The sequence below is a fragment of the Histomonas meleagridis genome (genome assembly GCF_020186115.1).
Source record: "Histomonas meleagridis strain 2922-C6/04-10x chromosome Unknown contig_41, whole genome shotgun sequence".
In the NCBI taxonomy this organism is placed as follows: domain Eukaryota; phylum Parabasalia; order Tritrichomonadida; family Dientamoebidae; genus Histomonas; species Histomonas meleagridis.
In genome coordinates, this window is record NW_027150885.1 from 380,295 (window position 1) to 394,877 (window position 14,583).

The window sequence follows — 14,583 nt, forward strand, 5'->3', positions numbered from 1 at the left end:
AAGTGATGTAACTTTGGTGCCTGGCTCTGGTAAGAAAACAACAAACAGAAAATTTAACATTGTAAGGTTTTATAGAAAATTCATAACAAAAAATGTTTCTATTAGATATCATATTTTTTTAAAGCAATGTTAGATCTTTCTTATAAAAGAACATTAATGTTGAAGATTTTAACTTTTTTGATTTTTTTAATTGTTAAAATCTAGAATAATATTTATTTTTATCACAGAAGTTTTAATGATTAGTTCCTATGTTTTTACAAGCTTGAATGTTTTGGAGAAAAAAAGTTCATGTTATTATAATACAACATGAGTATCAAAAGATTTCCCATCTTCTCCCTGTTGAAGTTATTTTGGTTAATGTTTAAATACATTAAAAATACATTGAAAAAACATTAAGGGAAAAAAACTTCTTTACAATTTATATATATTGTCTTTCCTGTTCTTTGTGTTTTAATCATCTTAATTGACTTATTTTATAGCATTCTATCAATATATATATATAAAGTTCAGAAAAAAACAGTTTTCTGGCAAATATTTAGTAGTTATCATGATAAACGCCGAAGGAGATGGTTGTGTGTGTATGGCTATGTGTCCTGCCGAATATGAACGTTATTTGGTAGTTGATGAATTTGCAAACGCTATGATGTCCAATGTCCCGGTAGATAAAAAAGATGAAGTAAAAGATTGGATGCAAACTCCATGGGGAAAACAAACATTTACAACAGTTGGCGGTAGAAACAGTAATGCCTCTTCCTCTTTAAAAAATTTAAGTGATCTTGTATATAGCAAATTAACTGAATATTATGGTATACCAGAGGCACTACAGAACCACTTTATAATTACAAAAGGTTTACGCGGTAAAATTGCTTTTTATGTTGATGCTTTTGGTCCTAATACTAATATCCCAAGTTCGGCAATGGAAAGAATCAATTCTGATGCAAAAAATATTTTTAAGTGGATGTTGTCATGTATGGAGGAACAGAAATTTTTGCCACTTGAAGATTATTTGAAATAGTAGTTTGTAATTGTGTGATTTCTAGAAATTGCCTATATATCATTAAATTAATCTTATTAAGTAAAAATTTTTTTCAATGAAATTTACTATTTGTCGACTCTACAATGTACATACAATTTATGGAATGCGCACAAAATGACGTTTCCAATTTTTATTTTTATTCAATATTTTAACCCAAACCGAATTCAAAACATCATATTTCAAATAAAAAAATTATTTTGTTTACGCAGTTGCCGCCTTTGGAGGTCTCCTATTCCCTTTTCTATAAGTTCTTATTACAAGTCCATTAATAGGTTGTGTTGTACCCGCTGTCTTTTGCTTCTCTTTAATTTGTTGTGGCTTTTGTATTTGTGCCGAACTATTTGTCTTTGGCCTCGTTACATTTTCATGAGGTTTCTCATTCGCATTTTTCATGTTACACGGCGGCGTAACACGCGGCGGCCTCGCTGGCGATACAGTCTTCACGTCCTTCTTCACGACTGCTATTGGTGGCGGCTGCGCCTTTATGTTTATTGGCTCAATCAATGAAACGGAATTTCGGACGTCTTTGATGAAGCCGGCGACTGTCGATTTCGTTTGTTCCATTTTGATGATGAACGAATCGAAGATGTTCATGACTTGTTGGATGCTTGAGTCCGGTTTAGGTGGCGGAGGACGAGTTGGACGCTTATATTTTGCTGATGATGAATATTTGCATGTCGGAAGGAATTTGATTGTATGGTTTCGACGAAGATTACATTTCATGATTTGGTACTCAAGATGTTTCATGTTGATCGGTGGCGCTAAACATTCAAGAATATCTTCTTGTGTGCAATATTCAATTTTGTTGATGTCAAAATCAGTAAAAATCTTCTTGTAGTTCTTGATCATAAATTCTATGGCACTGTTGGCTACTAAGGAGTCGTTCATTTTGGGTGAGGAGCTTTGATTGGAAACACATATATTTGGTGCAAGACATATGGCTAAATTGTTGGGAGTCATGAAGTTGTTGGAGGAATTCTCTGATACAAAGTAAAGATAATCAAGGAGATAACCAAGTATATTAAAACGTGACTTATCAAGCATGCGTAAAATTGACTTACAAACTTCGATTTCTTTTTCTTCATCACGAAGCGCCATCATTGCTACAACACAGTCAAAACAATCATATGGAATTAATGGCTCAATTTGTGACATAGCTCGAAAATATCGTTTGAGTGCAGTAGCAACTGTATGAACATCACTATACTTTGACCAATCTTCAACAGGACCATGGTCAAGGGCTTCACAGAGCTCTTTTGTCTTTACATCGGAGCCGTTCAAACGAAATAAACCTTCGACATTTTCGGCCTTTAAATTTCGTAATTGCGTTATAAGTTGTGATACTGGAAATGGAATTTTTCCACGAAATGATTCTGGTGGAAGCTCGAAGAAATGAACAACTCTTTTAGTTTCAGACATATGACAAATTGAGAAGAACGTTTATAGGATTAAATTTTACACTGTCACTTTTGGTTATCTACAGTTAAGCTCTCATCAACCTGAATAAAAATCATCAAAAAACTTAACACATTTCTTAAAAAATATACGAAAAATACAGTGCCTTCTAAAACATCTAAATTATGCACTAATTTAAATTGCTATTTGAAAAGGATGTTACAAAATATGATTTGGAAATAACATGATAATATGTTATATAATGTTAAAAATACTTAAATAAGCTTTTTTAAACATGGATAAAAAATGTTTTTCCTATTTTTCATTTGCATTTTATAGCAAAAATTCTTGATTCAACCACCAATATCACTTCACGAAAATAAGCAAAAGTACTGAGCTAACGTTTGACCAAAATAAACATGTTGATTGCTTTCATATATGGGGTAAGTTCCACACCAATTATACATATGCATACACTCAAAATAAGTTCAAAACCTTCAACAATAACAATTTCTGGATCAAATAATTTATTAGCTGTTTCATACAATTCAGATTCTATTTCTGCATTTCCTCCAAATTTATCCGTTTATAACATTGGTCCTTCATTTATTTTAAAAGAACAGACTGTTGATGGACCATGTTTCTCGTTAGGCAGATCAATCGCACCATTCCAATCTGGTTTCTTTGCTTCTGCTCCAGCATCATCGTTCCGATGGGGTGACCCAGGGTCGTTGATTTTAAAATTATTACCACCATTCGAAGAATTCCAAAAACTTCCATATCCAAACATTCCATATGGAGAAACATTATCTTCTTCTAAATCAGGCAATTTAGTTATTGCTTGTACACCACTTTCTTCATCTGATTGTCTTCTTATTGAAGGTCGCAAAATCCGCGCATTAAATGCGCCAGTTTCGACAAACTTATTTGGTCTTTCAGTCGCAGTTTCTCCGAATAGCTCTCACATATGCACTATTTCAAGTAGTGTTGAAGGGAATTCTCTTTTGCATTTTTTTAATAATCAAGGAAATCTTATCGCAACATTTACACTACCCCATAATCCTCCTCTAACAGCTCGATCTTATCCACCTTTCATACAGTTTCTTGATGAAAAGCATGTAATTGTTAGTTTCTTTGATGTATCAAAAATTTTATTATATAAAAACACGAATAATGGATGGGTTTTAGTACAAACGCATGACACAGATGCTAAATCAATGTCTCTGATTGGTAAGAATATTGTATCTTTATCAAGAGATGGGAAAGTGCAAATTCTTAACAAAGATTTTGATGTTTTGAATCAAGAAATTGTTCCAAAAACATTTCAAAAAAGTGCCTTCACAAAAGTGACAGGCGGAAGTGATTGGTTTGCTGTGTTAGAGGAAAGTCCCGAGAAACGGAGAATTCATATATACACAATGAGAATGAATCCGTTCGTAAAAGGAACGGGAATTTTCATTTTGTTTTTGGTTATTGTGGCTGTTTATATTTTCTTGCGTACAAAATTGGATTTTTCCAGGTTCATAAATAGACTTGAAAGGAGGCGTAATGCAAAGCAAATCTAGAACGGATATGTGTTTGGATAAAGTATTTTGTTAATATAAAGGATAAATTTATGTTCCATTTTTAAATGTTGTTTTGTAGTGTGATTATATAACAAATACGATGTAGATAACATTTAATGAATTTTATTATGGGATCAACTTTGTTTTAAAGAGATTTTCAAAATTAATTAAGATTATAAAAATGGATAATTTTTGAATTCAAAACTCAATGTTTATTATTGACAAGAATGTTCCGCAAACAATAAGAAATCTTTAAAATAAACTCATTTAGATATAGATATAAAAAAGATAAGAGTATAATAGAAAAATATTGGGATTGAAAAAATTAGTTAATGTGTTAATTTTAAAAGCGCTGATATTGCATATTTGATCTACGTAAAATACAGTCCTGCTAGCAGTGTATGGAAAATAATAAATTTTATAAAAAAAATGCAAAAATTCATTTAAAATGATGAAGGAAAAAAAAAAAATTACGCGTTAAGAGACCGTTTATTTTTTGACTATGTTTTGTTTTATTGTCACTTTTCTTGTTATTATCGAAAATAAATCAACCCGAAGCCTTGTTCAATGTATAAACTATTCATTCCAAAATTCTATACATAGCTCATAATACTTCCAATAAATAAAAACACTTTTTTTTTCTTTTTTTTTCCCTCTCACCTTTTTTCCTCTTTTTTTTGGATAAATGAATTGGTGATATATTCATCCATTATTTGGATATAGCACCAAATTGAATCAGTAAATGTTGTTTCATCGCCATTAATTATAAGTTATGTCATTATATTAAAAAATGTTTTGTTGACTTCGTTGTCATCGATGGAATGATTATGTAATATGTTGAGAAGAACAATTTTCCTTTTGTAAACTTTTTTGCCATTTTGAATGAGGTTTGAGATGCTGCATAAGTTATACATGCAAATCAGTAATAATGGATGAAATTCCGCAGCAAATAGTTCCATATGAATGTATCAAACAGCTTATTTACCCTTTTTACCCATGATTTTCATTATTGATTATTATAATCTTCACTAATAGTTGGAGTCTTTCTTTCCATTTTTCGAAAATTAATAATAACAAGGGAAAAAACACAGTGGCATTTTTGAAGAATACATGAAAAAAACAACTTCTCTAACATTTATGCTACAGTGTAAATAATAGAAACGATATGCCCCAAAATGGTTTTCTTACATAAACGCCTTTTCAAAACATTCTATAATACAAAATTTAAAGAAATTACCAAAAATTTTTTCTGTTCATTTGTTCTATTTAATTACCATCTTGGGATATTTGTTTTAACTTTTGAAAGAGGGTCTTCCTTTCTTCTGCTTGTAATCAATTTCATTTGCGCATCGAACAATATGTCTATTTTCATTGTATTTTTTACAATATTCTTGAATTTTGAGATTAAACGGTGATTTCATTGAAACCTTGGAAGTATTTTATATATGTAGAGGGTGTCTGATGAGAACCTGAACCGATTCTTTAGTTCCATCTTGAGATTTATCATATTTTATATCACATGTCAATTGCATTCAAAATTTTTGAATGTTACTGGCATTTTTTAAACCTATTCTAACTTTTTGAAAGGAAATCTCGACGAATTTCTCACTTCATAAATTAATATGAACCTCAAAATTGTTATATATGGAAATGTTTCAGAAGCAACAGACTTTGCTGCAGCTTTTGAGTCAAAACAAATCAAAACATTTCTAAACACAAATCCAAATGAACCTATAGATGTATTAATTGTTTTTAATCAAATAGACAATGCAATTACTCCACTAATCACGGACAAAACGATTATATTTTCATTTGATTCTTCTCTAACTTTCAAAACAGGAGAAATTCATTTTTGCAAATTAACAGATTCAATGACTATTACACTTCAAGAAGAAATTCCCAATATATCCAAAGAGTTTCATCGAGCTTTTGGTATACTTTCACTTGTTGGTATCAAAATAATATTTTCCAAAGATACATCTTGTACATTTAGTGCACTTTTTGCTGCTTCTACAACACACGATAAATCTAAAGATGAAACACCAAAAGAAAAAGTTATTCTTATTGATCCAAAAACCACAACATTTCATCTCATCATTGCGTTAGATTGTACAGGATCAATGTCAAGTGAGATAACAAATATCAAAGATAATCTTATATCCATTGTTAATACTATCAAGAGAGAATATAAACGTATATTAATTAGTTTTTATGGATTTCGTGATTATTGCGATCCAAAAGTGATTAATAAAACAATTTTCAAAGATAATCCTCAAACTATTATTCAAGCTATTCAGAAGGAATGTGCTACAGGCGGTGGTGATGGTCCTGAAGCACATAAGACATGTTTATATGAAATCTATTCAGACATTGTCTCTTACAGAAAGCCTCTTACATCAATTTGCATTTTCATTAGTGATGATAAACCTCATATACAAGGTACATCTTGGACAAATGAATACAAGCAGGAAAAAAAAGCATTAGAAGGCACATTTGCATCTGATTGGGTTTCACTTGCACAAAATTTAAATTCAATTGGGTGTCAAATATTTTCTTTTTCCCCAAATTCTTATAATATCAAGCCTATGACAATCATGAGCAAAATTACACATGGATTATGTTTTACTATACCAAAAAACTCTCAACAATTTAGACAACAAATATTATCAATTATTGGAGGACTTATTTCATCTGGTGACTTTGATATTGTTCAAGGTATTGAAATGATAGTAACTTCAAATGATATTGAAGATGAAACAGAAATAAATAAAATTGTTACTGATAATGTAAAAGAAAAAGATGATATTAAATCACATATCATTGAAACAGGCAAATTAATGAGACTTGATCCTTCTTCTCGTGGAGCTAAAAGAGCTGTAATTTCTTCAGCCGAACTTTTTGTGAATGGAAAAATAACAATCAAAGCATTAAAATCATTATATAAGTTATGTCAAGGAAATCAGGCCGCAATTGATTATTTCTTAAATAATGAATTTGGATATCTTAAGAAAATAGGAGAAAGTCTTAAAAATGATTCCCCTTCACTTGATTGGTTAACCTCATCAACAATATCATGTATTTGTTCATCTGAAACATATTGTGATTCTTTTGAAGAATTAATGGAATTTGATGAAGAAGATATAACTAATGATATTATTCAAATCTTTAAAATTATTGGAAAGTTTGTTATAGGTTATCCATTTTTATTCGAATTAAACCCAGATGGAGATTTCAATATGCAAGATGCATGGCCAATTCATTTGAAAGATGTTAGTACTGCTTATACATTATCAATTGAATCACTTTATAGTATTTTAGAACATTCTGAATCTCATACTGAAATTAGTCAATTTAAGGATTTAATTGCTCGAGATCAAAAGTCAGGAATTGTTCCAATTGTTTATCCTAATGATAAACTTGGAATGTATATCATAAAGATTTTGGATGCTACTAAATGGCTCGATTCATTAATATCTTATGGACTTCATAGACATATTGAACCACTTCCTTCAATTACAAGATCAGTTTGTTGTAACTTTATTATTACATTATGTTTTAATTCATTCAAGCAAAATTCAAAAGAACTTTCAATCAGTCAAAAATCTGCAATTAATAATATACTTTTAATGATGGAATCAATGGTTAGTATAGGCTGTCGAGAAATTGCTGAATCATTTAAGACTTCATTTAAGAACTTTGAAATTCCTTATGATGCATTATCACCTCAAGCGCCTTATAATTGTTCAACGATTAACAAATTATTAAATGTAATTATCCAATTAAAGAATGAAATCAAAGAACTTGATATCGAATATGTACAATTATTATTTAAGCAAATAATTTATGAATATATTGCAATGAGAGCTATCTTTCTTGATGAAAACGCATTTCCTGACTTATTAAATAAAATATTTGATGATGTTAAAGTAGATATTAATGATGTTGAAAATCAAAATCCTTTAGAATCTTCAAATCCCGAAAAATTAAATAAAATTGGAATCCATATTTATACTGATCATATTAACATACAATTTCCATTATATTTAATTTCTACAATTTTCAAGTTTATTCGTCCTGATGATGAATTTATTCCACCAACAGATATGGAACTTACAGCCGCATTTGCACAATCACTTATAATGTATCCACGTTCAACAAAATATATCGCTAGCGAAAAAACATCTGAATTAAATCCTAAATTTAAACTTATTGATGCACGTAAGTCATTATTAATTCTTTTACAATTATATGCAAAGAAAGTTAAAATCGAAGAACTTTTAACACTTCAAGAAAATCGTCGTCAATATCTTACAAATGAAATCATTAAGATGATAATAAATTCATTTCGTAATTGTGACATTGAAAGTCTTTTTAATGCATTACATAATGGCTATAAGTTATATTGGATGCGGAATTCATATAAGCTTGAAATGAAAGATTGCCAAAAGATATTCGATGGAATTTTAGATCAAGTTAAAAAGCCATTACCAAATTCCCAAACATTTTATGAAAAGACATTTTACTTGTTATCATTAGGTGAAGTAGATGAAATGGTTTGGGAAAAGTTAACTTCGTTTAGAAACCTTGAAACAATTATGCAATATCTCGAAAGGTTCTTACCAGATAATGACGAAATACTCGAAAAATATAAAGAGAAATGTGCAAGACCTTTACCAAATAGACATAGCCATCACCCATTCTATTGTCCGTTCCAAGATTATTATACACCAGAATATGCACGCTCAAGAATTATTTGTTCGATTGCACCATTTTATTTCGTATCAGATTTACCTCATCATGTTAACCCAATTAATGATGTTGTGATACATGCATTGTCCTTAAAGAGTGGAGCACCAAAACGTGATGAAATCTACAAGCTGGCACTTGAAATTTCTGATGAAATGGAAAAGATCATAGAAAATGAGAAGAAATAAAATATGTTTTCAATAAAGAAGAATAATTTTTAACTTGTAAAAGGGATTAAAAATATTTTCATAACTGATATCTGATTTGAGATTAATTCGATTTATCTTATCGTCTTCAATTGAAGTGCGAACTGTAAATTTTTTTGATTATAGCAAAGTTGTTGACTAAAGATAAAAAATTTTTCTTAAAACATTTGGTTTTAGTTATTGATGAGAAGTAATGTTTGATACAAAAATTAAAGTGAATTCAAACAGTAAAATTTTGGTGAACTGAGATGACTTCATTTTTGATATAAAGTATTGAATTCAGCTTTACTCATTGGGTTGGGTTTTCATTATCCCTGTAGAATTGGGAAAAACTAGCATCATTGTGCGAAGTATTCAAAGAATTTCAAAATGTTTTTTGTATTCAATATTTCGATATTAATTCGAAAAAAAATGGAAAGCTATTTGTTTAAACAAATAGAATTCGACGACATAAATTTTTACTCAGAAATAAAAAAGTACAACTATTTCAACTATTTTACAGTTGTCATAATCATGTTCATTAGAGAGGCAAACTGTATTAATCTGGATTTTTGATCTTGGAACTCATTTGAAAGATTTGATGCAAGTTCTAAAGATGTTTTGTTAATGAACTCGATCCATTGATTCGATGATTTCATGAGTTGGATGATTGTTTTACCTCCAATTGAAGAGGAAAACTCTTCAGAATATTGTGTTGAAAAATCAGCTGCAATTGCTTCGTCTTGTAAAAATCTCCGGTAATATTCAGCATGGGCAGAAACAAGATTTGGTTGGTCAACTAAAACATTGATAAAATTCAAAATGATATCTTTGGGATTTGATAATACTTTATCAAGAGCAACAAGTAACTTTTTATGGTTCATACAGAGAACAGTAAGCTTTAGCATGTAGTCTCCGTCTAATTCTTGATATTGACTATTTTTAACCTTAGGAAGGATTTGAGTTCTAAGAAACTCAATTGATTTAACAAATTTTCTTTCGTATGCAATAATGCTTAAGATGCAGTTCGCTGGTTTTGGATTTGAAGCCGCTAAGTCAACCAAAATTGTTTCATTGGCGTTGATCCCAGGGATTTGTGCAGCAACAAACTTGGTTGAAGAAAAGAAAAGTGGGAATGGTGGCTGACCTTGTATGTTACTTAAGCAAAGATCGTCGATGACGCTTTGATTATTATTTTCTCCTTCATACATTGTAAAAAATAACGTTTCAAAATTCAATACGAACGATACAACTTTTATATAAACTGATGAACGATAGAATTTAACGTGCGACGTCAAATAACCGTTATGGTCGGCCTTTTCTGATGTCCCAAGAAGTCGTCATCCGCGTTCGTGTTTGGGGAGGTGAATCCGGTGTTACAGCTAAGCTTGCCCCACGTCTAGGTCCACTCGGTGTTAACTCCGGTCAAGTTGGTCAACAAGTTGCTAAGGCTACCGAAGAATATAAGGGATATCGTTGCACTGTCCAAATCACAATTGTTGATCGTCAAGCAACAATCTCAGTTGTTCCTTCAACATCTACTCTTATCATTCATGCTCTTCAAGAACCACATCGTGATCGTAAGAAGACAAAGAATGTTAAGCATACAGGTAGCCTTACTCTTGATAACGTCATTGATATTGCTCGTCAAATGAGACATAAGTCAATGTCAAAGACACTCGCTGGAACAGTTAAAGAAGTTCTTGGAACATGCCAAGCCATGGGAGCACAATGCGAAGGTCAGAATGCTAAAGCCATTCAAAAGAAGATCACCTCAGGAGAAATTTCAATTCCAAACGAGTAAATGATCATCTTTTTTAAATTTCCAAAATTTGAGTGTTTCACATTCTTTCTTTAAAAATAACTTTTTTTCTTTTCAACAGTAGTGCTATTAGGTTTCTCTTTGTTTTCAGATTATTTTAAAAAAAAATAATTAATAAAATTTATCAAGTTGAGAAATTATTGTTTTTGAATTTCTTCAGAGTTTATTATTTCTTTAATTCTGTTTATATTAGTGTAAATCTGGATCTGTTTGGCGAATGCTCAGTAATTTGTTAATTTTTTTTCACAAAGTTTTGATCGTGTGTCAACAGAATAATTCTCTATCGTGCCCATCGTATAAAATCAACATACATTTTATTCAAATCAATCACATGGGTTTTCGCTGTTTGAAAAATCATCCTCAAAACCATCAAAGCTTGGAACCAATGTCACAACAGACTCCAACTCATCAATCGAATCTCTAATCCATCTGAGAACTTGTGAAAGGAATTGTTGTGACTGCTTTCCGATTATCGAATGACGAATTATGTAATTTTTTCCATTGATTGTGATGACACTATTTGTTGCAAAATTGAACGGTGATGGCCTTGTATGCAATTCTCGTGGTTTGAGCGTTGTTTCTTCAACAATATATACAGTAACATACAGAGATTCACGAAATGGAAATACTGACACAAAAGTGTTATCGTTTGGTGGGACTTCAAAACCAGAGTTCCAATCAGGACATATTCCAACGTTTGTAAGCTTTTTCCGAATTGTAAGAATTTCTTCACATGTTCTTAAATTCAAAATTGCATCTTTGACAAAGGTAGCCGTAAGAGCAGTTGGGTTTTCGGAAAGGAATTTTATTTTGGGCAGCAGGGATGTAACAATTGATAAAATTGAATTAAATTCAACTATTGGATAACTTTGAATATGATAAAATTCTTCTTTGTCTGACTTCGCTGAAATCTTAACTGATATTCGACAGTTGTCATAAAATCCTTGATCAAGGTTTAGTGTTGCATTAAGTTTATTATTTGTTGAAATTATTTCTGTAAAAACAGGAACTTTTAATGATAGCGTTTGCTGTACATAAGAAAGAGATTTCACAACTCGTGAGAGTTCTGGATATGATAATTGATTCTTCATAAAGATAAAAAATCCGAAAACGAATAATCAAACAGACATAGTCAAAGTTCATTAACTTCATAATTATGATTTCATATGGATAACATGAAAGCAAGCTCATAATTATACACATAACATTGTTCATAACAATTTTTTACCAAAACCTTATTCAATGGTATGTTTATAATTTTGATGAAAAAGGTAAAACCAATGATATAACATTATTTAAATATTTTATTTTGAAGCTTTTTAAAAATGATTGATATCAGTCATTAAAAAAATGTATACATCAACTCCCAATAAACATACCTTTGTTAAAAAGACATTATAAGGAAACACAAATGCTTTTTAAAGCTCTTTTTGTAAATCGAATAACTTTTCGCCACTTACGTGCTGGGTATGTTTGGTCAGTTTGTAATTGTGTTGTAAGCTTTAGCTATTCACAGCATGAACCAAGCTGGAAAGATAAATTTTTACAAATCAATTTTTAGTAAACAAATAGTTAATTAAATTTCCAATATTTAGATTCGCAGAATCATTATAACTATTATTTGTCAACCAACATAATGACTTCCAGAGTAAATTCACCATCGAGAGTGATAATATATATATAAAGATTTAATAATTATTGGTGATGAGCATAAAAATGCCGATAAATTTCAATATAACGATGATGTTTTTTTCACAACAAAACGATGTTTTCACATTGAAATCTATTTTATCACATTTTTAGTAACAAATAAAGATTATTTTTTTGAGTTATGTGCCTCATGTATCGCAATCTTCGGTATGCTTTTAGGATCTACATCTGGTACAGATCTTAGGAATGGATGCATAAATAATTCATCGATTGATTTTCGAGCATTTGGATTTAATTGAAGCATTCCAAGCAATAAAGACTTCGCTGGCTGAAAATCATTCGGAAGCACTTCAGTGAGATGTGTTTCAAGATTAGAATAAGTTTGTTGCTTGAAATGGAAAAAATTTTCTGCATTTGGAAGTTTTCGCCATTCTGGCCATTCTCGATCATTTGGAAGACCGCAAATATCGAAGATACGAAGAATTATATTTTCTTCGTTTAATTTTTCTTGCGAAAGACCATGTGAAAATGGTGAATATCCAACCATCATCTCATAAAAAATGCAACCAAGACTCCAAATGTCAACTTCAGGACCATATTTACAAGAATTATTTGGGCCACAAAGCAAAAGTTCAAGTGGACGATAAGGTGCCGTGATGACTTGGCTTGTTTTTTGGCAATCTCGCTTAAAATACTGTTTAGCAAGACCAAAATCACCAATTTTAACATCATTTGTTGCTGTGACAAGAATATTAGCAGGTTTCAAATCACGATGATAAACACTCCGTTCATGACATGCCAGAAGCCCAAGAAGAAGTTGTCGCATATAACATATTACTCGAGATTTGGTCCAAAAATTAGGTCTTCCTATAAGTGAAAAAAGATCAAATTCAGCATAATCAAAAACAAGATAGACGTCGCGATCTTTTCCTGTAAACACATCACGAAGACGAGTTATATTTTCGTGGTTGACCTCACGAAGAAGAATAATTTCGTGGATAGTTGTAATTGGAAAACCATCTGTAGAATTACCACGTTTAATTCTTTTTAAAGCTACAATATCACCTGAACTCCTTTCTCTTGCCTTGATAACTTCTCCGTATGCTCCTTGACCTATTTCTCCAATTCTATCATATTTAGTTTCCACTTCAATCATTTCTACAAGACCAATTTTTAGGGCACCCCAATGTAACAAAAAGTGGCGCACGTTGAAAATAAGAAAACAAAAAATCGAAACGAATTAATCAATTGATTTACTCTGTTGGAGCAGCTGCTTCAGCTGGTGCTTCAGCGGTTTCTTCTTTCTTGTCTTCAGATCTACGGTTACGGAAATTGCCACGTCCTGGGCGGCTGAAATTACCACGTGGTCCACGACCGCCACGTGCTGCTGGACGCTCGGCTCTAAGGAAGTCAGCCTTGCGTGGAGCAAGTGTTAATGGTGCAGCTTGTGGTGGGAGACCGAAATATCGACGGAGATATTCAATACCTTTGTCATTTAATGTATAGTAAGCATGAGTCCATGCATATTGTTTCTTAGCGAAACCCTTGTTAACGAATGAACGACCAAGTTGGAAAACGTAGATGTTGAGAACTTCAAGTTCTTCATGGATTCCAGCGTTGTTAGCGGAGACAACAATAACGCCATTCTCGAAGAAGTAACGGAGGATCTTCCTGCGGATATCAGCTGGGATGAACATAATAAAGAAAGGAAGACCATAACCGTTAACCTCCCGATAACCGTTTTCAATCGGTTCACATCGAATGTTTTTTTTTTTTTTATTCATCAATAAAAAATTAAACTAATTCTTTGATTTTTTAAAAGGTTCAAACTGACCGTTAATGTTTCTTCTTGGGGATTCTTGTGTATGGTTGTAGTTGTTTTTTTATTTTTCTCGATATGCGCACAATATTTGAAAAAAAAATTATTTAAAACCCAAAGTGTTTCCGATCAATTAAAATAAGGTTAACTTAGTTAGGAATTGAATCCTTTGAAATAAATGAAGGAAAATTTACATCCCCTATCTCAATATATAAATTACAAACACCAAATACTTGTTGGCAATAAAGTCTTCTTTTTATATGTCTTTGTCTACAAATAACATGTTTCCACGTTAAGTTCAAATAATATAAACTGGTTCTCAGCGGTTGTACCAAAATTGAAAACAGTTCAGATATCCAACGATA

At 31.2% G+C, this 14,583-nt stretch overlaps 8 protein-coding genes across 8 annotated transcripts; 3 read left to right on the forward strand and 5 right to left on the reverse strand.

Moving 5' to 3' along the window:
- Nucleotides 1-1,237: 1,237 nt before the first annotated feature.
- On the reverse strand, nucleotides 1,238-2,455 carry GO595_006307 (RhoGAP domain containing protein; the record flags this gene model as incomplete). The annotated part of the gene is made up of 1 exon (XM_067919646.1): nucleotides 1,238-2,455. One exon carries the CDS (start codon nucleotides 2,453-2,455, stop codon nucleotides 1,238-1,240), a length of 1,218 nt encoding a protein of 405 aa, XP_067773622.1.
- A 443-nt stretch (nucleotides 2,456-2,898) lies between these two features.
- Nucleotides 2,899-3,996, forward strand: GO595_006308 (uncharacterized protein; the record flags this gene model as incomplete). The annotated part of the gene is made up of 1 exon (XM_067919647.1): nucleotides 2,899-3,996. One exon carries the CDS (start codon nucleotides 2,899-2,901, stop codon nucleotides 3,994-3,996), a length of 1,098 nt encoding a protein of 365 aa, XP_067773623.1.
- Nucleotides 3,997-5,618: 1,622 nt separating this feature from the next.
- On the forward strand, nucleotides 5,619-8,930 carry GO595_006309 (vWFA domain-containing protein; the record flags this gene model as incomplete). The annotated part of the gene is made up of 1 exon (XM_067919648.1): nucleotides 5,619-8,930. One exon carries the CDS (start codon nucleotides 5,619-5,621, stop codon nucleotides 8,928-8,930), a length of 3,312 nt encoding a protein of 1,103 aa, XP_067773624.1.
- A 509-nt stretch (nucleotides 8,931-9,439) lies between these two features.
- On the reverse strand, nucleotides 9,440-10,138 carry GO595_006310 (FYVE zinc finger family protein; the record flags this gene model as incomplete). Its single annotated transcript, XM_067919649.1, has 1 exon — nucleotides 9,440-10,138. The coding sequence occupies one exon, from the start codon at nucleotides 10,136-10,138 to the stop codon at nucleotides 9,440-9,442; it is 699 nt and encodes a 232-aa protein (XP_067773625.1).
- Nucleotides 10,139-10,251: 113 nt separating this feature from the next.
- GO595_006311 (60S ribosomal protein L12) lies at nucleotides 10,252-10,731 on the forward strand (the record flags this gene model as incomplete). The annotated part of the gene is made up of 1 exon (XM_067919650.1): nucleotides 10,252-10,731. The coding sequence occupies one exon, from the start codon at nucleotides 10,252-10,254 to the stop codon at nucleotides 10,729-10,731; it is 480 nt and encodes a 159-aa protein (XP_067773626.1).
- A 341-nt stretch (nucleotides 10,732-11,072) lies between these two features.
- Nucleotides 11,073-11,840, reverse strand: GO595_006312 (uncharacterized protein; the record flags this gene model as incomplete). Its single annotated transcript, XM_067919651.1, has 1 exon — nucleotides 11,073-11,840. One exon carries the CDS (start codon nucleotides 11,838-11,840, stop codon nucleotides 11,073-11,075), a length of 768 nt encoding a protein of 255 aa, XP_067773627.1.
- Nucleotides 11,841-12,565: 725 nt separating this feature from the next.
- GO595_006313 (CMGC family protein kinase) lies at nucleotides 12,566-13,555 on the reverse strand (the record flags this gene model as incomplete). The annotated part of the gene is made up of 1 exon (XM_067919653.1): nucleotides 12,566-13,555. One exon carries the CDS (start codon nucleotides 13,553-13,555, stop codon nucleotides 12,566-12,568), a length of 990 nt encoding a protein of 329 aa, XP_067773628.1.
- Nucleotides 13,556-13,652: 97 nt separating this feature from the next.
- GO595_006314 (Plectin/S10 domain containing protein) lies at nucleotides 13,653-14,096 on the reverse strand (the record flags this gene model as incomplete). The annotated part of the gene is made up of 1 exon (XM_067919654.1): nucleotides 13,653-14,096. The coding sequence occupies one exon, from the start codon at nucleotides 14,094-14,096 to the stop codon at nucleotides 13,653-13,655; it is 444 nt and encodes a 147-aa protein (XP_067773629.1).
- Nucleotides 14,097-14,583: the final 487 nt, after the last annotated feature.